The sequence below is a fragment of the Schistocerca nitens genome, chromosome 7 (assembly GCF_023898315.1).
Source record: "Schistocerca nitens isolate TAMUIC-IGC-003100 chromosome 7, iqSchNite1.1, whole genome shotgun sequence".
NCBI lineage: Eukaryota > Metazoa > Arthropoda > Insecta > Orthoptera > Acrididae > Schistocerca > Schistocerca nitens.
Window position 1 is genome coordinate 364571801 of NC_064620.1, and position 17596 is coordinate 364589396.

Below are 17596 nucleotides of genomic sequence, written 5' to 3' on the forward strand. Positions count from 1 at the left end.
GCATAAATAAGTAAGTAACATGAATTATTAAGAATTACATTGGTTTTCGTCTAAAATAGGATTGATTACGTGAATACTGAGTGAAAACGCTCCTAGTGAACAAATAGGTTTCACTGGGTGATTTTTATTTAAGGAGATCCAAAATACCTAAGTTGGCCACTATTTTTCGTACTTCATATTAATTATTTAAGATGAACTTAGTGTTTTTACATGATGACATTTGCTGTATCAGTGATCAAGTGATATAAACTTTTGTGTGGGTCAGTTATTCAGTATAATTTAATGGGTTGACTGTTTATGGAGACATGTTGTGCAATCATTGTTAACATACACAATAACTTTTCTATAATCATAACTGCTCATTAAACTGGTTGAATTTGGAGGGTATCGCATACTTCGGGAAAGTAAAGCCTTTAATATGTTCCGTTACATGTCGCACTCTAGTTTCGTAGTTTATTGGGCAGAAAGGATTTAAATGAGATAGCAGCAAACACGAAAGAAATATGGCGAAGAGAATACGCGTGTGATTCACAATTCATAAAAGTTCCTATTAGCAACCATCTCTTCTCACAGGTAGGAAAAAATTCAGAACGTAGAGTTGGCCATGTTGACAAACATCCCAAACGGTCTTGCCAGTCGGATTTTCGTAGTACATTGAAATGCTGCTACATTCGAAGATGAACAATACGGAATTTGTATTTACTTCATTGGATAATGTATGAAAATGAAGTGGTCGAAACTCGGGGCGGAGAAAAAAGCTCGTCTTCCACCCTTCTTCTCTTTTTTTTTTTTAAATGACGCAGGGGTTTTGGCACCTGTATTTATCTTTGTGCCTGTAAAGCATGCCTGTGTAGCGCTACATATATTCGACGGCAGAAGTTAGTTGTGGCGGCACCTACCAACATTTTTCAGAACTTCCGCTTACTTTGCACTCGATTCTAAGCCGCAGGCGGTTTTTTTGGATACAAAAACCGGAAAAAAAAGTGCGGCTTAGATTCGAGTAAATACGGTATCCCATCAAAGGCAGGGCTGCCTGTGAAACCAGCCGTGATCTACAAGCTAAGCTGCAACCAATGTACTGCATTCTATGTGGGCATGAGAACCAACAAGCTGTCAGCCCACACAATGGCCACTGACAAACTGTGGCCAAGAAACAAGTGGACCACCCTGTTGCTGAACGCGCTGCCTAACATGACATTCTTCATTTCAATGACTGCTTCACAGTCTGTGTGCCATATGGATCCTTCCGACCAGCAGCAGCTTTTCTGAATTGTCCAGGTGGGAACTTTCCCTGCAATACATCCTATGTTCCCATAATCCTACTGGCATCAATCTTCGTTAGTCACTGTCCTCACCTGTCAAACCCTTCCATGTTCCCATTCCAGCACTACACAGCTGTCATTCCACCATCACACCCAGTCTTTTTACTTCTCTCCTTTTCCGCTGCTTCCTTCTCCCCCCCCCTCCCTCCTCCCCACCACCCTGCTTACCGTCTAACCTGCAGCACTTCGCTGTCTGCCACCCCCACCATACTGTCCCTCCCCCTCTTCACCTCAGCCTCCTTCTTACCCCCACCCAGTCACCACTCCCATCATGCATTGGTGCTGCTGTTCACAGTGTGGTTTCAGTTGCCTGAGACTGCAGTCATGTGTGAAGAGTTGCATTTGCGTTTCTTTTTTAGTTCTCTCTCTCTCTCTCTCTCTCTCTCTCTCTCTCTCTCTCTCTCTCTCTCTCTCTCTCTCTCTCTCTGTGTGTGTGTGTGTGTGTGTGTGTGTGTGTGTGTGTGTGTGTGTGTGTGTGTGTTGTTGACAAAGGCCCTAATGGTTGAAAGCTTTATTTGTGACTGTCTTTTTTGTTGTACCGATCTGTGGCCCAGAATCTCCACTATATGGTGAGTAGCAACTTTCTTTTCCACAATATTGTTGTGCTTCTTTTCCCTATTTGTGAATCTTTGCTTAATGCTCCTTCTGAAACACTGCTACATTTGGTTCTTCAGATTTATCCAGGTACCATGTCATTTATAACATACCTCCCTTAGTTTTTACCTGCTGTACATAATCAATAAATTATGGTTAGAGTCCAAATCCGCTCAGGAAATTTTGCAGTTTTCATTCTGGTATTGGAATTTCTTTATCACTGTGCAATTAAAATTGAGGTGGACAGGAGCAATTAAAATTGAGGTGGACAGGAGATATAGTTAGGTGGATAGTCGATGGAACAAGGAAATACTTTCCTGTAACCACAAATAGCCATTTTATTTGTTCTTTGAACTTTATTGTAATAAGAACTGTGTGTTTTAATGTGTGTGTTGAAGAGTTTGGGTAGTAGAAGCTGTAATGGGCAAAGCTAACACCTGGATGAGAAATTATGCTTATGTACAGTGGTGCATGGGAGATAGGCAACAGCATGAAGCAGAGACTGCCTGTGGTGGCAAAATACAGAGGGTCTTTTACAGTAGGTGTGAAAGCCCTACAATAATGCCGAAAAGTGCTAGCAAATCGGGTCTCTGGTGAAGTTACGATAGACACAACAGGCCAACAGTGGATATAGAGGAGCTTTCAAAAATTGAACAAGACTCAGAATAAAGACTGGGTCTAAAGGCAGAAGACAAAGCAATGGATTACAATTTGCAGCATGGAGTGTACATACTTTGAAAAGGAATGTGGAAGAACCTTATGACATTATGGAATGAAAAAAGCTGGGTGTTTCAAAGATGGCTGAAACTAGGTGAAGACGCAAAGGAAGATGTGAACTGAAAAACAGGTTAGGCTGTACTGGATAGGCAGCAAGGTGGACACCAGAATTGGAATGTGGGCATACTTGTGAGAGATGGAATGACAGAGAAAGTTACTGGAGTTGATGAGTAAATTATAAAAGACCAATGTATCATTGAAGGGGAAAGCAGTAATTTTATAAAAAATCTGTGTCCTACAGACAGGTTGCACGTCAGAGGAAAAAGAAGAGCTTTTACACAGTAAGAGATGATTGTAATGGGAGATAAAGTTCATGTAGAGAGACATGGATATGAAAATGAACTTGGAGCAAATGTCTGATATAGCAGAAACAAGGAACATGAAAGATGATTGAACTCTTCCAACAGATATTGAATGAAGGTTGGAACTTACAGTTTAATAAGAGAGAAAGCCATAAATTAACATGGTACAGAAGTGATTGATCTAAAATATTAGTAATCGATTATATGTTAGAAAATGAGAAACATAATAGGCATTTAGGTAATACCATCAGAGGCCTTAGACAATCATCATCAGTTGCTAGTAATCATTATCTGAGAAATAAAGGAGGGAAAAATAACAGAAAACAAAGATACATGAATGAGTGTGGAAGTTTAAAGAAGCAGAGCTGAAGACACAGTAGCAGAAGAAAAAAAGGGAAAAAGGTGCCTCTGAGTGAGCTGCGAACTGTGGAAGAAGACTGGAGGACTTTTAAGAACACACCACTAGAAGCAGCAGAGGAAGTGTGTGCAAGAAATATTAATGAAAGGAGATACAAGGAGGCCCCTTGGCAAAATTATGAAGTTAAAGATGCAGTTTTGAAGGATAATAAGCTATTTAGAGTACAGTTCCAACAAATAACACTAAAAGCATGAAAAAATATGGAGTGATAACGAGGAGGCACAAAAAATTTAGAGGAAAAGAAGGTGGATGGAAAATGGACCACAGTTACAGAACAAGGTAGTATAGGAGGTAAGAAAATATTGTACAGAATGATCAGAAATAGGAGGAATGGCAGAGAATGTCAAAATGGTTGATAAAGATGGGATTGATGTAAGAGGATCTCTAGAGATCTGTGGAAGACAAATTTGGATAATTTGCTGAATCCAGATGGACCATTGGAGGAAACAGAGCTCTGGATGAAATAGAGACAGATCTGTAGATTGAAAAATATCTAATGTGGATAAAGTAGAGGAAACACTGAATAATTTGAAAGGAGAAAAGGCATTAAAGTAGGATGAACCAAGAGTGGAAATGATCAGAGCAGTAGAAGAGTTGGGGACATGGTGGCTATACGGACTTATGAGAGCAGTTTGGAAGGAAATGAGAACATCTGAAGATGAGGAGGAGGGCATAGGTGTACTCTTCAAGAAGGGTGACAGAAGGATGTAAAAACCTAAGGGCAGTACCCTTATGTTCCACTGTGCAAAAATTTATGGGAAGATTAAGGAGAGATGAATCTGGAAAATAGGGACAAAGCAGCTGTGTATTTTCAATGGGACAGCTGCAGGACCATGACCGTGAGTATGGGAGAGAGCTACATGGTTGGATTCCCTCTCCCCCCCCCCCCCCCCTCTCCATGGATTCAGAGAAATCATGTGACACTGTAAAGTTTGGTAAGCACTAAGAAGGGTAGAGAAGCAGATTGTCCTGAGGGTAAAAGAAATGTAAGTTGTGTTAGAGGACAGGATGAGTAACACAGAGAAGCAGTGTGGAATACAGAAGTGTGCCTCTCCATTACTTTTCATGGTGGTAATGGATTCCACGTTATAAGATTTATTAGATTCCACGTTATAAGATTTATTATGAATGAGATCTGTTGAACACTTAATTAATTAAGTCACAAGATAGATGTGAAACAGGAAGACAGCATTGGTGTTTGCTGGTGATTTGATGTGGTAGTGTTGGAGGGGGTGAGGGGAAGGTAACAACTCAGAGGAAATACAGAGGCAATTACAAAGGCTATTCAGAAAATAACCAACCTTATTTTTTGTTGTTGCAACCAACTTTGGCATCAGGGTGCACATGCTTCCTATGTTTGGAGGCATATGTAATGCAAGCATCCCTAATTTTTTTTTTTTCCATGACTGGGAAAACCTCCAGTAGCTGTTGACAAGTGAATATGTGTAAGTGGTAATTGTCTGATTTGTGTATTATTTGACAAAATGATAGAAAAAGTGGACCAAAGTTATTGCATCAAATTTTAAGCTTGGCCATTCTGAAGCTGAAACAGTCCGCAATATTTTATAAGTGGACAAAGCAGTGGGTGCTACACAGATACAGGACTGGTAAAACTGCTTCAAAGATGGCTGCTCACCAGTGAGGAGTAAAGCACATTCAGAAAAGCCCTCACATCCACAAATGAGATTGTTATTGATCACAGGATAGACAAATCATGAACAAGGAACTTGCAGACAAGGCTAAAATTAGTACTGAATCCATTCATTCCACTTTTACGGGAACATTTGGGCCTCAGGAAGATCTTAGCAAAATTTACACCAAAGTTGCTAACATCTGAGCAGCAGCAACTTCGTTTGGAGATCACACAATACATGATGGATACTGTGAATAGTAATTGCGACTTTCTTAACACAGTGGTTAATGGTGATGAATCCTATGTTTATGAATATGACCCAGGAACAGAAATTCCAGTCATCAAAACAGAAGCATCCATCATCCTCTTGACCTAAAATAGCCGAGGAAGGTCTGCAGCAATGTGAAAGATATGCTGACCATCTTTTTTTTACCTCCAGTGGTGTGGCCCAACATGAGTACACCCCAGAAGGTATTAAAGTCAATAAGGAGTGTTACCAGGGGGTTCTACATGACCTTTGTGAAGCAGTGAGGTGCAAACGGCCAGACTTGTTGGCAGCAGGTTGTTGGCGCATCCACCACAATAACACACCTGGTTATCATTATCAATTCAGAGCTTTTTCGCCAAACACATTTGTCATTCTCCTTATTTTCCTGACCTAGTATTGAATGATTTCTGGCTTTTCTCTAAGCTGAAAAAGACTGAAAGGGACCAGATTTCAGAACACAGAAGACATTCTGCAGAATTTAAAGGAGAATCTGCACACCATACCAAAAGGGACTTTCAAGTGATGCTTCCAGCAGTAGCAACAGCATTGGGAGAGGTCTATAGAAGCTGAATGGGACTTCTTTGAAGGTGACTAGCGTCAAGCAATTATATCTGAATTAAAATTGATATTAAAAGTTGGATACTTTTTGAACAGCCCTCATGGATCTGTGGCAAGAAGGTCTGCAAGAGTATGGTCTAAATTTGGTGCAAAGTAGTATGAGAAAAATGTTACGCAAAGATGTAAGAGACAGTGGTCACAACAAGAAAGAAGGGTGGACCTATGGTAAGCATGACACTGGGTAGGGAGCAGCTGAAAATGGTGGAACGTTTCAAATACCCGGGGGAATGTAATAGAAGAAAATGTAAGAAATGACACAGAGACAAGTGAACGTGCAAGACAAGCTGATAATTTGTGAGAACTATAAGGTGAACCATAGAGAACAAAGAAGTCACTCAGAAAAGCAAGAAAGTGATATACCAAATGTACTATATACCAGTTTTGTTATATGCTGCAGAAACCTGTAGGAAAGGGGAAAAATAAGACTTGAACAAGTGAAGTGGCAGGTTTATAGATGTTGAATAGAGATAACAAAAATGAAAAAAGAAATACAAAAGTGTTAGGAGCATAACAATTGTGGAACCCCTAAAAGAGAAGAATGAGGAAAAGAGATTAAATTGGTATCGGCATATGGAGAGACTGGAAGAGTCAAGGATACCAAAGAAGATGCAAGAGATGAAAGTGGAGAGCAAGAAACCAAAGGAAGGACAAAGGGACAACTGGCTAAAAACAGTGGGAAAAAGTGTTTGGAAGAATGAAGAAGAATGGGCCAAAATAATGATGGAGAGGTAGAGGCAAGAATGAAAAAGATGGAGAGAATTGTGTTCAAAACATATCCTGCAAATGGCAGGAAACTGTACATGTTGATTGTGATGATGAGGAGGAGGAAGGGGCTAGTCCAGTCCTAAAATTATCCAGAAAAGTGTTCAATAAGCATGTGATAATTTCCATACAGAACGTTTTTTGTTGACCATTTGTGAATAATGCTTCATTGTAGTCTTCAGAGCTTTTATGTGCCTGTCACTACTCTACAGAAACTATTAGCTTGTTAAAAAATCTTCAGTGTTCATTGTACTGCATCTTTTTGAGTACTGTGAAGTTGTAGACAGTATTTTTGTAAAAAAAAAATGTGAAACTGAAGTTTGATCAATTGTATGTTTCTTATTGGCATAAGCACCCTACTTATTAAGTCCAAATGCTTGCCATAGTGCAGATAGGTTCTTTACAAGAACGAAAATTTGGGAAAGAAAGGAAATGCATTCACAAAATTTCTTGTAAACCCTGACCATGTGTTCGGCAGACATACCTTTATCATATTGTTCAAGAAATCAAAGTGTGAACTGTTGTACTGTTGTTTTAAAGTATTATACACTAACATGTGTGTATGGTTATGTGAAATTATATTAATTTTCAGGTGGGAACTGCGTGTAATGGTGACACCAAACTCCATATCAAGACCTTTGAACAACACTGGCTGACATAGAGTAACTTGTTCATTATGCTGTTATAACTCGGTCAGTGTGGCTGAATAGGGCAAGACTGTTCTGTTGTCAAGTTATAAGTATCAGATTACTACTGAGAATGTAAGTCTTGTGAAATAAATTGTGTGTGTGTGTGTGTGTGTGTGTGAGAGAGAGAGAGAGAGAGAGAGAGAGAGAGAGAGAGAGAGAGAGAGAGAGCCAGCCAGCCAGCCAGGTTTGGTGTGAGATTATATTAGGTACAAAACTTGTGACATGTTGTTGTTGTTTGAAAAGACTTGCTGACATTGTATGAAGATACACTTTTGAAATTGCAGCCACTACGTGATGTGTCTCTTTATACATAAATACGTGTCATCAGGTTATATTGTTGAATCTCTGATGTTATTGATGTGCAGTTGTAATGCAGTTTTTGTGTGTAACTTTCAGTTATTTGGGTGTACTCATTTGAATTTTCAGTTGACATAAATAATGTTTAATTCATTTAACATAATGTTGTTTTTGACCCAAAGAAAATTTTTGAAACTTTTTTTTACTGTTAAACAATTGTTATTAGCTCTGTTATGCTATAAAGTCTAAAACATGTACAGCTAATAACTAAATCACACTTAATTCTTCAGTATTTGGTTTATATAACTATTAGCAGGAACAAAATTTATATTGCTGATGTGAAAATGAGATGTATTTCACATAAAAACTGTTTTTTATTGTGTCCTTTCACTTTAACAAATAGATTGCGGTAGTGCAGAGTTCGTATTAAGGCTTTATAAGGTACAACCTCAACCTCAGAAGAAAATGTGATATTTAAAAGAAACATATAGCTCAGAATTAAGTGATCCTTCCTTAGGTAGAGACTAGATATGAACCTTCAAATGGCAGTTATCAAAAATTCTGTTTATCATCAATCACAAGAGATATTTTAAATGTTAAAAGTGCAGTGTATGTGTGTGAGATTTTTCTGTTTTATTTTCATTATCTTTTGTTGCTGACTGGTTTGAAATTTGAGAAAAGTTACTTCTATTTTACTTCATGTCATTGCTTCATACCAGCATTATCTTTAGTCACTTGCATTATACAGGTATCTTTAAGATGCCTGACAGGCTAGATGCCAAAGATAGGGATCTACTACAATGGTTTGCATGAGACTGTGTATAACTAAAAATTATAATGTGCATTTTGCTGAGAAACTCAAATTGTTAGTCTCAAAAGAGAGATTGTTTTTATTTTGCTGCAAGGACTATTTGCAGTCATACTTAGTGGAAGAAATGAAAATTATATCAATAGGGGATGCAAAAATTAATACAGATTGAACACAAGCTATCTATATGAGAAGTGAATAGATGATTATCAATATACATACTGTAAAGCAAGAATCTCCAAACTTTTGTGTGTAAAAGTGATTTTGACAGATGATTGATACCATACATATATTTTATTCCTCTTGCTTTTGTAAGAAAGTGACTGACAGTTGCACAGTATTGGTAGCCATGAAATTTGTAGCAAGACCTCTTGGGTGTTAGTTTGATGAAAGTGAATGTACATGACTGCATTCAGAATGTGATCAGTAGAGAAAACGTGTGAAACAAACAGAATTCTCTCTCAGTGCACGTGTGTGTGTGTGTGTGTGTGTGTGAGAGAGAGAGAGAGAGAGAGAGAGAGAGAGAGAGAGAGAGAGATATCTGAATGGTATTTTCCTTTACAAAGTGCAGTAATGACTTGAGATTTGTCATCATAAATGTGATACATGGAAATAAAGTAACTGAGGGTAAAAGTGACATTTATTTTCTCTTAACTTTAATGTGTTACATTTGCATATTCTTCTTTCTTTTTGTATAGCCAAATTAGTTTTTTGAACCTTGTAGCTACTTTCTTTTCTCAATATGATTACTTGAAATCCACTTCTAAAGACATTGTCATCATCTAGGCACCATTCTGGGGGAAAAATTTAAGAAAACTGTATCAGTTTGTGCTGTTTATAATTACTGTACTGCTGTGTGACATATCTAGATAGATGTTTGTAACATGGATAATATGTGTATTCAGCTTGATTTACTATAATTACAGTAGACTAACAACAACACCATATTATATTTAAATGAAAATAGTCTACCTGTTAACTGGTAACCCGAATTTGTTACCACAATAAAACAATGTTTTTCTTGGTAATTGTTACTTTTTTCTATTAAAGTGATAACTAAATATTCCACTATATTGTAGTATTTGAAGCTATGTAGAGGACAGAAATTTGTACAGTGTAATTTGAAACTGTGAAGCTTGTATTTCTTCTTTCACAGTTGATATTGTAGCTCAGGCACTGAAACATATGTGATTTATTTAATTTCTAAATGTTCTGATTTTTATGGTGTACATTACAAATATATAATTTAACAACTAATGTTAGAAATTAAAGTTTCGAATAGTGACAGAATATTCAAGGAAGCGTTACTCACAGGTTGTACGTATTAATAATGGCAATGCAACATAAAAGTGACATGCTGGTCATGTAATTGCCATAACCACTGCCCACACATATTTAATATCATGCGGAATTCACCTTGAGCTTGCTGAGGAATAGGTGTGTAATATTTGAGCTGAGATACAAAAATGGAAATAAGTTTTTATCTTTGCTATTGGTGTTCCACTGCATTTGGCAGTCTCGCCCACATATCATGGACTGTAGAGCACAGTATGGTCAGGAATCAGTAACATCATTCCTGCTGTTGATATTATGTAACCACCAACAGACTAGTTACTGATTTAATTCATTTTTATACTCAGAACAGCCCATCAAACCACAGACAGAAATAATTTTTTAACATTTTGAGAAACTTCCTACACTTAATCCTCAATCCAAAGTTGGGTGGCAACAATTCTTCTCCACTCTTCTCTGTATCCTATTAGCCTCTTAATTTTCTCATATGACCATCTCCTACATCATCTGTTATCAGGCTAGAGTGTTGCACTCTAGGTTCTCATCTTCCTCTCTTACCTTGACTCAGGACAGCTGATATGGTCAATTAATTGATCTCTTCTTTTCCATTCTGTTGGTAGCCGAAAACTTTTTCGCCTATTTTTCTAAGAATTTCTTTATTCGTGAGCTTTGCTGTCCACAAGATAATTTTGATCTTTCTCTAGCACCACATTTCAAATATCTCCCAAAGTTGCTTATGGCAGGCATCCACATTTCTGAACTGTAGAAAGCCATACCCCAGACAGAGCTCAGTAAATCTTAATATAGTCTCCATTTTCATGTACCTTGATTGAAACAGCACTTTCTCCTTGTAATAGGGTACCCTGTATCCTATGCTATACCTGCTCGTCTGACCTCCAAGGAGGCCATTGCCACTTTCCCTCTCCTCCGGCTTCCTACCATATGGGGAGATAGATGTCAGGATTTTTCTTTAATTGTCTCAAGGACCGTAATGACACATCCGAGAATCTCAGAAATATCACCACTCATCTCAGTTACATTCCTACCTCACTCAGATGTTGACTATGGACAAATTTCTTAGACATTTGTTACCAATATTCTCATTTTAACATGTCTACTATAAACACCATATTTTACACCATTATCTTGTTCTTAGATGACTTATAAAGTATCTGACAACAGACAGCATCACATGTGAGAGTCTTACTGTCTGGGTCATTGTAGCTTTTCATTGCTTGCCTAATTTTCCTGTCAAACCTATTCTCAGCCCAAACCTGCTTCATTCCATGCTTTGTGAACCCATAACTTTCAGTGCAGGACATGGTCATACACTTATCTGTTTTAACTCCAACAACAGCACTTGACTCCTCCTTTGTTCATGAAGTCTTAACTTATAGGAAAATAGATGCTCTGTACAATTGCATAATGCATTTCAAAGCCAAGTGGGATTTTTTAATTCTTCAGTTACAGAGCTGCCACTCAAATATCTAACACTGTATAAGAAAAACTGATCGTTAATACATTTTTGGTTTCAGACATTTGCTCTGTCTGATGGCCCACTTCCCTTATCTTCCCATTGTTCATAACGTCAGTCTAGCCACATAATATTTTTTTCTCTCATCTTATCTTAACTTATCTTAATAAAGCTTGTTTTAACATTAAAAAGAACTGTTATCTTGAACAGCAAATGAAAGGGATGGATTGCTGCCCACAACATAGAGGAAGTACTGTCTTCTTTGTGTGTGTGTGTAGCTGCCACTCAATGCCTCTTCTGTGTGGCGACTAACGATCTAAACATTTCAGTTGGTGTTATTCCATCCCAGATTTTCCATTGTTAGACCAGTTTTCTAATTAGGCAACAGTATTTTATTGTAGTACATGTTGTGTTAACACACAAATTATGAATGAAATTTTCTGTTGCTCCTACTTATATAAAACACTGCATTATAGTTTTCCATTGTTACGTGTGTCATCAGTGGGTAGAGAGGCTGCTAAAGCTAGTTCTTGTCATACAAGCAGAAAAAGTAATCTTTATAAATGAAGCAGTTAGGATCCACACACATGCATACAACAGGTTGTAAATAGATTGTCCTGATTATGTTTCTTTCTTTTTTTTCATCTATTGTTAGATCAGAGAATACAAGTTGAGCCTCATACTGTCATTCTGGATGTGCTTCTGTCAGATTTGTATCATTTAATTAGTTTCCTGGCCTGTACTTCGCTTTGCAGTGTAGCACCCACTCAACAACTGTTCCACAACCTGCTTTACAAGCAAATTTCATTAGGAAATGACTTACTAGGCTTCCACTGCTTTAAAATTTTATAGCTCCCTTTTTTAAATAGAAAGTACTGTGTAACTGCTGATTTACATTCTTCTTGTTGGTGTACCATAATGTTCTTTACAGCATGTAGCAATATTGCAGGTACAATATTTATGCTATTATGAATGTACTTCATAATTAATGTTACTAATAGGGTAGATTAAAAATCTACTCACAAAGTGGTGACAGGAAAAACACACACACACACACACACACACACACACACACACACACACACACACACACACACACACACAGGAGGTTATAATTAGACGAGCTTTTGGAGCCAGTGGCTCCTTCAGGCAGAAAGGTTGAAGGAGAAGGAAGAGAAGTGAAGGAAAAGGACTGGAGAAGTCTTAAGAGAATGGGTAAACTTTGGAAAAGTTACCCAGAACTGTGGGTCAAGAGAGACTTACCAGATGGGATGAGAAGGAAATGTTCCTTTCTTTTTTTTCTGTACAAATGACTATTGTTAGGTCAGAGAACACAGATTGTGCCCCATGCTATCATTCTGGATGTGCTTCTGTCAGATTTTTGTCATTGAATTAGTTTCCTTCTCATCCAGTGTGGTACGTCTCCCCTGACTCGCAGTTCTGGGTGACTTTTAGACCTCTCCAGTCTGTTTTCTTCACCATTCTTCCGTCCACTTCAACCCTTCTGCCTAAAGAAAGACCCACTGGCTCAGAAAGCGTGCCTAATTATAACTTTCTATTATACGTTTTTTGTACTGCCACTTGGTGGGTAGATTTTTCATGTATCCAATTACATTATATTGCCAAAAATTGATTGTTTTTGTAATTAATATTGTGTGCTGTAATCAAAGATTTGAATGCCATTCTGTCCCTGTTTCCTGTGTTTGGCATTTCATTTATTTTCTTTTCAGTTAGGTTTCTTTGGATTCATGATGCTTTATGCTATCCTTGTGAAAAGCCAAATAAATGTCCATGAAGTTCAGAAACCAAGCTGTAATTAAAATTATTGAGGAGGCATTCAAATACTGAAAGTTTCAGATATTTGAAAGAGAGTTTTACCAATGAATCACATTGAAATAACTGGTTGGAGGTTAGTCATCAGTCGCTATTTATCTGTTAGCTCCACTATCAATTGTAATTCTAATGGAGAAATTCATCTAAGAAGTCTAATGTGGTTTGTGGATTAACTACATTACCGTGTTGCTGTTGATCTTGTCACGATTCCTGCATGTGACTGCAATCTTGTGCTATGTATTTTTACTCCTGTTTAAGTATATATTGTTTACAGCAGAATTGTTGTTATTATTATTATTATTATTATTATTATTATTATTATGTAGACATTTCGCTACACCATATGGTAATTTTATCTCATAGGAGCTTCTGTTTTTACATCCATATTGAAAATGATGCTTTTGATTGACAGGATAACTCTGTGAAAGAAATCGCATCATATAACAGAGTTCATGTATCAAGATTCATATTGGTTTCCCTTTTTTGTGTTGTGTGTATGAAAACAATGAAAACAAGCATGCAGTTATAGCAACAATTTTGCCAAGTATTCAGCAAAATTAGTAACTGGTTTACTGCACCTTTCAATTCATAAGAAATCTATCTGCAATGTCTTTTTCACAATATACTTTCAAGGAATCAGCTTTCTACTTAGATCAGCAGATAACGAATTGGCTTCCTATGCTATTGTAAATATATAATTCAAGTACATTCTAAAAAAGATACTGCTGATGATAATTTCTGTTTATGCATATGTTCCAAAATTTATGGAAAATTTAAGGCTGTAATAAAATAATGATGCAAAATAAAGTTATGTGATGTTGTCTATTTTTATGTAATAAAAAGTCTTCATTATAAGTAAATGCAGTTTCATATATGTATAATCCTCATGATGTTGTATTGTGTAAATAGCTGCCAAGAATGTGACAAGTTTACTGTTGTATAAGTTATTTGTTAATATTTTTTAGTTTATAATTGCAACATGTTCCTGATACCTATAGCTTTATTACAGTAAGATTTGTTCCCTATCACAATTTTATTCCAGTCAAAGTAAAATGTAACTTATTCCACAAGTTGATTTGTTTAAGCTAAATTTTGTTCTTTCCAGTCAATTCAGTGCCATTGTTTGGATTCTGTGGTTTGTGTGTCATATTACAGGTTGATGAATCCATTTGCTGTATGTTAACATTAAGAAAAAGAATGTATGGAGAGTTCATATCACCACAGAGCTATTGATATAAATTAATTCTTGGAAGTTGCTTGTGTGCTTCCTGTTTTAATTTCAGTTTTTTCTTGATTATATTTTGTGCTTTAACATCAAGAATGCAAAAGTAGTGTCAGTATCCTTATATATTGTTGCAATGTAGTATACATACATGTGGATATCTGCCATAGAATCATTAATTTGTCCATCTATGAATTTAATTTTTTAATTATCTTTCAGAACAGTTTATCACCAGTTAATTTGTATAATTTGTTTCTTCTAATTACATTTCCAAAAATTATCAGACTTATTTAAGACAACCATAAAATTGTATCTATGGTGAAATAAATGTGATGTATTGTTTAGATGATTACAGTTGTTATATTTCCCAAGAATATGCTGCTCTTCTGTGTGGCTCAAAATTGATGACATCCTCTTAGGTATAATATTCTGGAGATAAAATAATTGCCCATTTGGATCTGCAGCTGTGGGACTACTCAGAAGGATGTTAACAGGAAGAAATTGATATTCTGTGGATCATTGTATGAAATACTAGATTGCTTAATAGATGTTTTAAAAAGGAAAGTTAACTGTTTTATGGTAGATATAGTAATCATTAGTGAAGTAAAGTGGTGGGAAGAACAGTGCTTCTGGTGAGGTGAATAGTGTGTCACAGATAGAAAATAAAATAAGGGTAACACATGAGTAGCTCTAATAAAGAATGTGAAAATAGGAATGCATGCAATAGTTTACTGAACACATCATAGCTAAAATAGACATGATACCATCACCTACCGCAATAGTACAAGTTTAAATGCCTACCAGCTCTGAGATTGAAAGATTGTGTGACGTAATAAAAGAAATTAATCTGATAATTAAGAGAGATGAAAATTTAATTGTGATGGGAGACTGAAATTTGATAGTTGCAAAAGGATGAAAAGGAACAGTAGTAGGACAATATGGACTGGAGGAAAGGAATGAGAGGAACCCACTTGGTATAATTTTGCACAGAAAATAATTTAACCAATGGTAATACATGTTTCAAGAATATATAAATAAATAAATAAAAATCGTGAAAGAAGGCTGTGCATGTGGAAGAAACCTGGAGACATAGGAAGGTTTCAGACTGATAATATAATGGTAAGACAAAGATTCAAAATCAGATTTTAAAATGAAAAAAAATTCCACGTGAACTGCAGATTAAGCCTGAAGAGATAGAGAAAGATGGGAAATAAAGATGAGACCTGGATCAAGTGGAAGCACTAGAAGTTGTTGAGTGTTTCAAATAGAGCATTAGGCAACAAATGACTGGACAGGGAAAGGAAAATAATGTAACAAAATATGTACCTTTGAGAAATAAAATAATGGAGCAGCAGAAGCTAAAATGGGCAAAAAGACAAATCCTAGCACAAATCCATGGATAATGTAAGATACTGAATTTAAATGATGAAAGCAGAAAATATAAAAGTGGGGCAGGTAAAGGGAATACATATGACAAAAAAGGCATTGACATGAAGTGAAAAGCAGGTACAGCTAGAAGACAGTTGCAAGACTGTAGAAGCATGCATAACTAGGGGAAAGAAAGATGCTACCTATAGAACAATTAAGGAGGCCTTTGGAGAAAAGAGAAGCAGCTGTATGAAACCAAGAACTCAGTTGAAAAATAAAAAGTCCTAAGCAAAGAAGGGAAAGCTGAAATGTGGAACAAATTCATAGAAGGGCTGTACAATGGAAAGAAAGTCAAAAGCAATATTATAGAAAGGGAAAAGGAAGTACATTAAGATAAGCTGAGAAATCTGAAACTGCAATAATAATTTCACAGAACCCTGTAAGACTTAAGCTGAAACAAGGAACCTGTAGTAGACATTCGCTCACAATTTCTTAAATTCTTGGGCTAACTTTTAAGACAGAACTCTTCCACTTGATATGTAAGACATACGAAACAGGCGAAATATCCCCAGACTTATAATTCATACTTCAAAGAAAGCATGTGCTGACAGGTGTCAATAATACAAAATGATCCGTTTTAAATGTATGACATGAATTATTCACAGAAGAATGGAAAAAGTGGTAAAAGCTGAAACTGAGGAACATCAGTTTGGATTCCCAAGATATGTAGCAAAACACAAGGCAGTACTGATCCTATGACTTACATTGGAAGATAGGATAAAGAAAAGCAAACCTGCATTTATAGCACTTGTTAATTTAGAGATAGTTGTTGATTGTGCTGACTGGAATACACACTTTGAAATTCTGAAGGTAGCAGAAATAACATATAAGGAGTAGAGGTTATCTCCAACTTGTAAAGAAGCCGTACTGTAGTTTTAAGAATTGATCATCATGAAAGGGAAGCAGTAGTTGGAGAAGGGAATGAGGCACTGTTGTAGCCTACACCCATGTTATTCAGTTTGTATGTTGAGCAAGCTGTGAGTGAAAAAAGGAGAAATTTGGAAAAGCAATTAAAGTTCAGGGAGAGGAGTCAATTATTATTATTATTATTATTATTATTATTATTATTATTTTTTCTGGTGACTGTGTAATTCTGTCAGACAGAGCAAAGAACTTGAAAGAGTATTTGAATGGAATAGATAGTGTCTTGAAAATGCTGTAAGGTGGACATCAATAAAAGTAGAATAGTGGTAATGGATTGTAGTCAAATTAAATAAGGAGGCAATGAGGGAATTACAACATGTGACTAACATTATTAGAAGAGTTTTGCTGTATGGGCAGAAAAATAACTGATGATGGCCAGCGAGAGGAAAGGAAAGGATGTAAAATAAGAGACTAGCAAGAGGTAGAAGAGCTTTTCTGAAAAAGAAATTTTTTAACATCAAATATTAAAAAGTCTTTTTTGAAGGTATTTTGTCTGCAGTGTAGCCTTGTACAGAAATATGTTGATGATAAAGAAGTTAAACAAAAAGAGAGTAGTAGCTTTCGAAACGTTGTGATATGTAAAAATGCTGATCATCAGATGGGTAGATGGTATGATGAGATACTGAAGCAAATTAGGGAGAAGATAAATTCATGGCACAGCCAGGCTTTGGTTAATAGGACACATGCCGAGACATGAAGGAGTCTTCGAATTAATGATGGAGGGAAATGTAGAGGGTAAAAAGTGTGGGAGGCACCAAGGCTCAAATACAGTGAGCAGGTTCAAATGAATGTAGGTTGCACCAGTTATGCAGAGATTAAGAGACTTGCACAGGATAGACTAACATGTAGTGGTGCATCAAAGCAGTCTTTGGACTGAAGACCACAACATGGAACCTATGGAACATCTCTGAGTTAAACAATTTTTGCAGTGAAA

At 36.5% G+C, this 17596-nt stretch overlaps 1 protein-coding gene across 2 annotated transcripts in view; it reads left to right on the plus strand.

Moving 5' to 3' along the window:
* The window catches only part of LOC126195284 (kelch domain-containing protein 3), a 169310-nt gene that overhangs the window by 84212 nt on the left and 67502 nt on the right, over window positions 1-17596 (plus strand). The window contains exon 9 of one of the 2 annotated variants that reach the window (XM_049933830.1): window positions 7287-7808. The exons of the other annotated variant lie outside the window; for it this stretch is intronic. Coding sequence (XP_049789787.1) covers window positions 7287-7350 — 64 coding nt within the window. The 3' untranslated portion in view covers window positions 7351-7808. Of the gene's footprint in view, window positions 1-7286; window positions 7809-17596 lie in introns of those variants that run through there. 2 annotated transcript variants of the gene reach the window in all.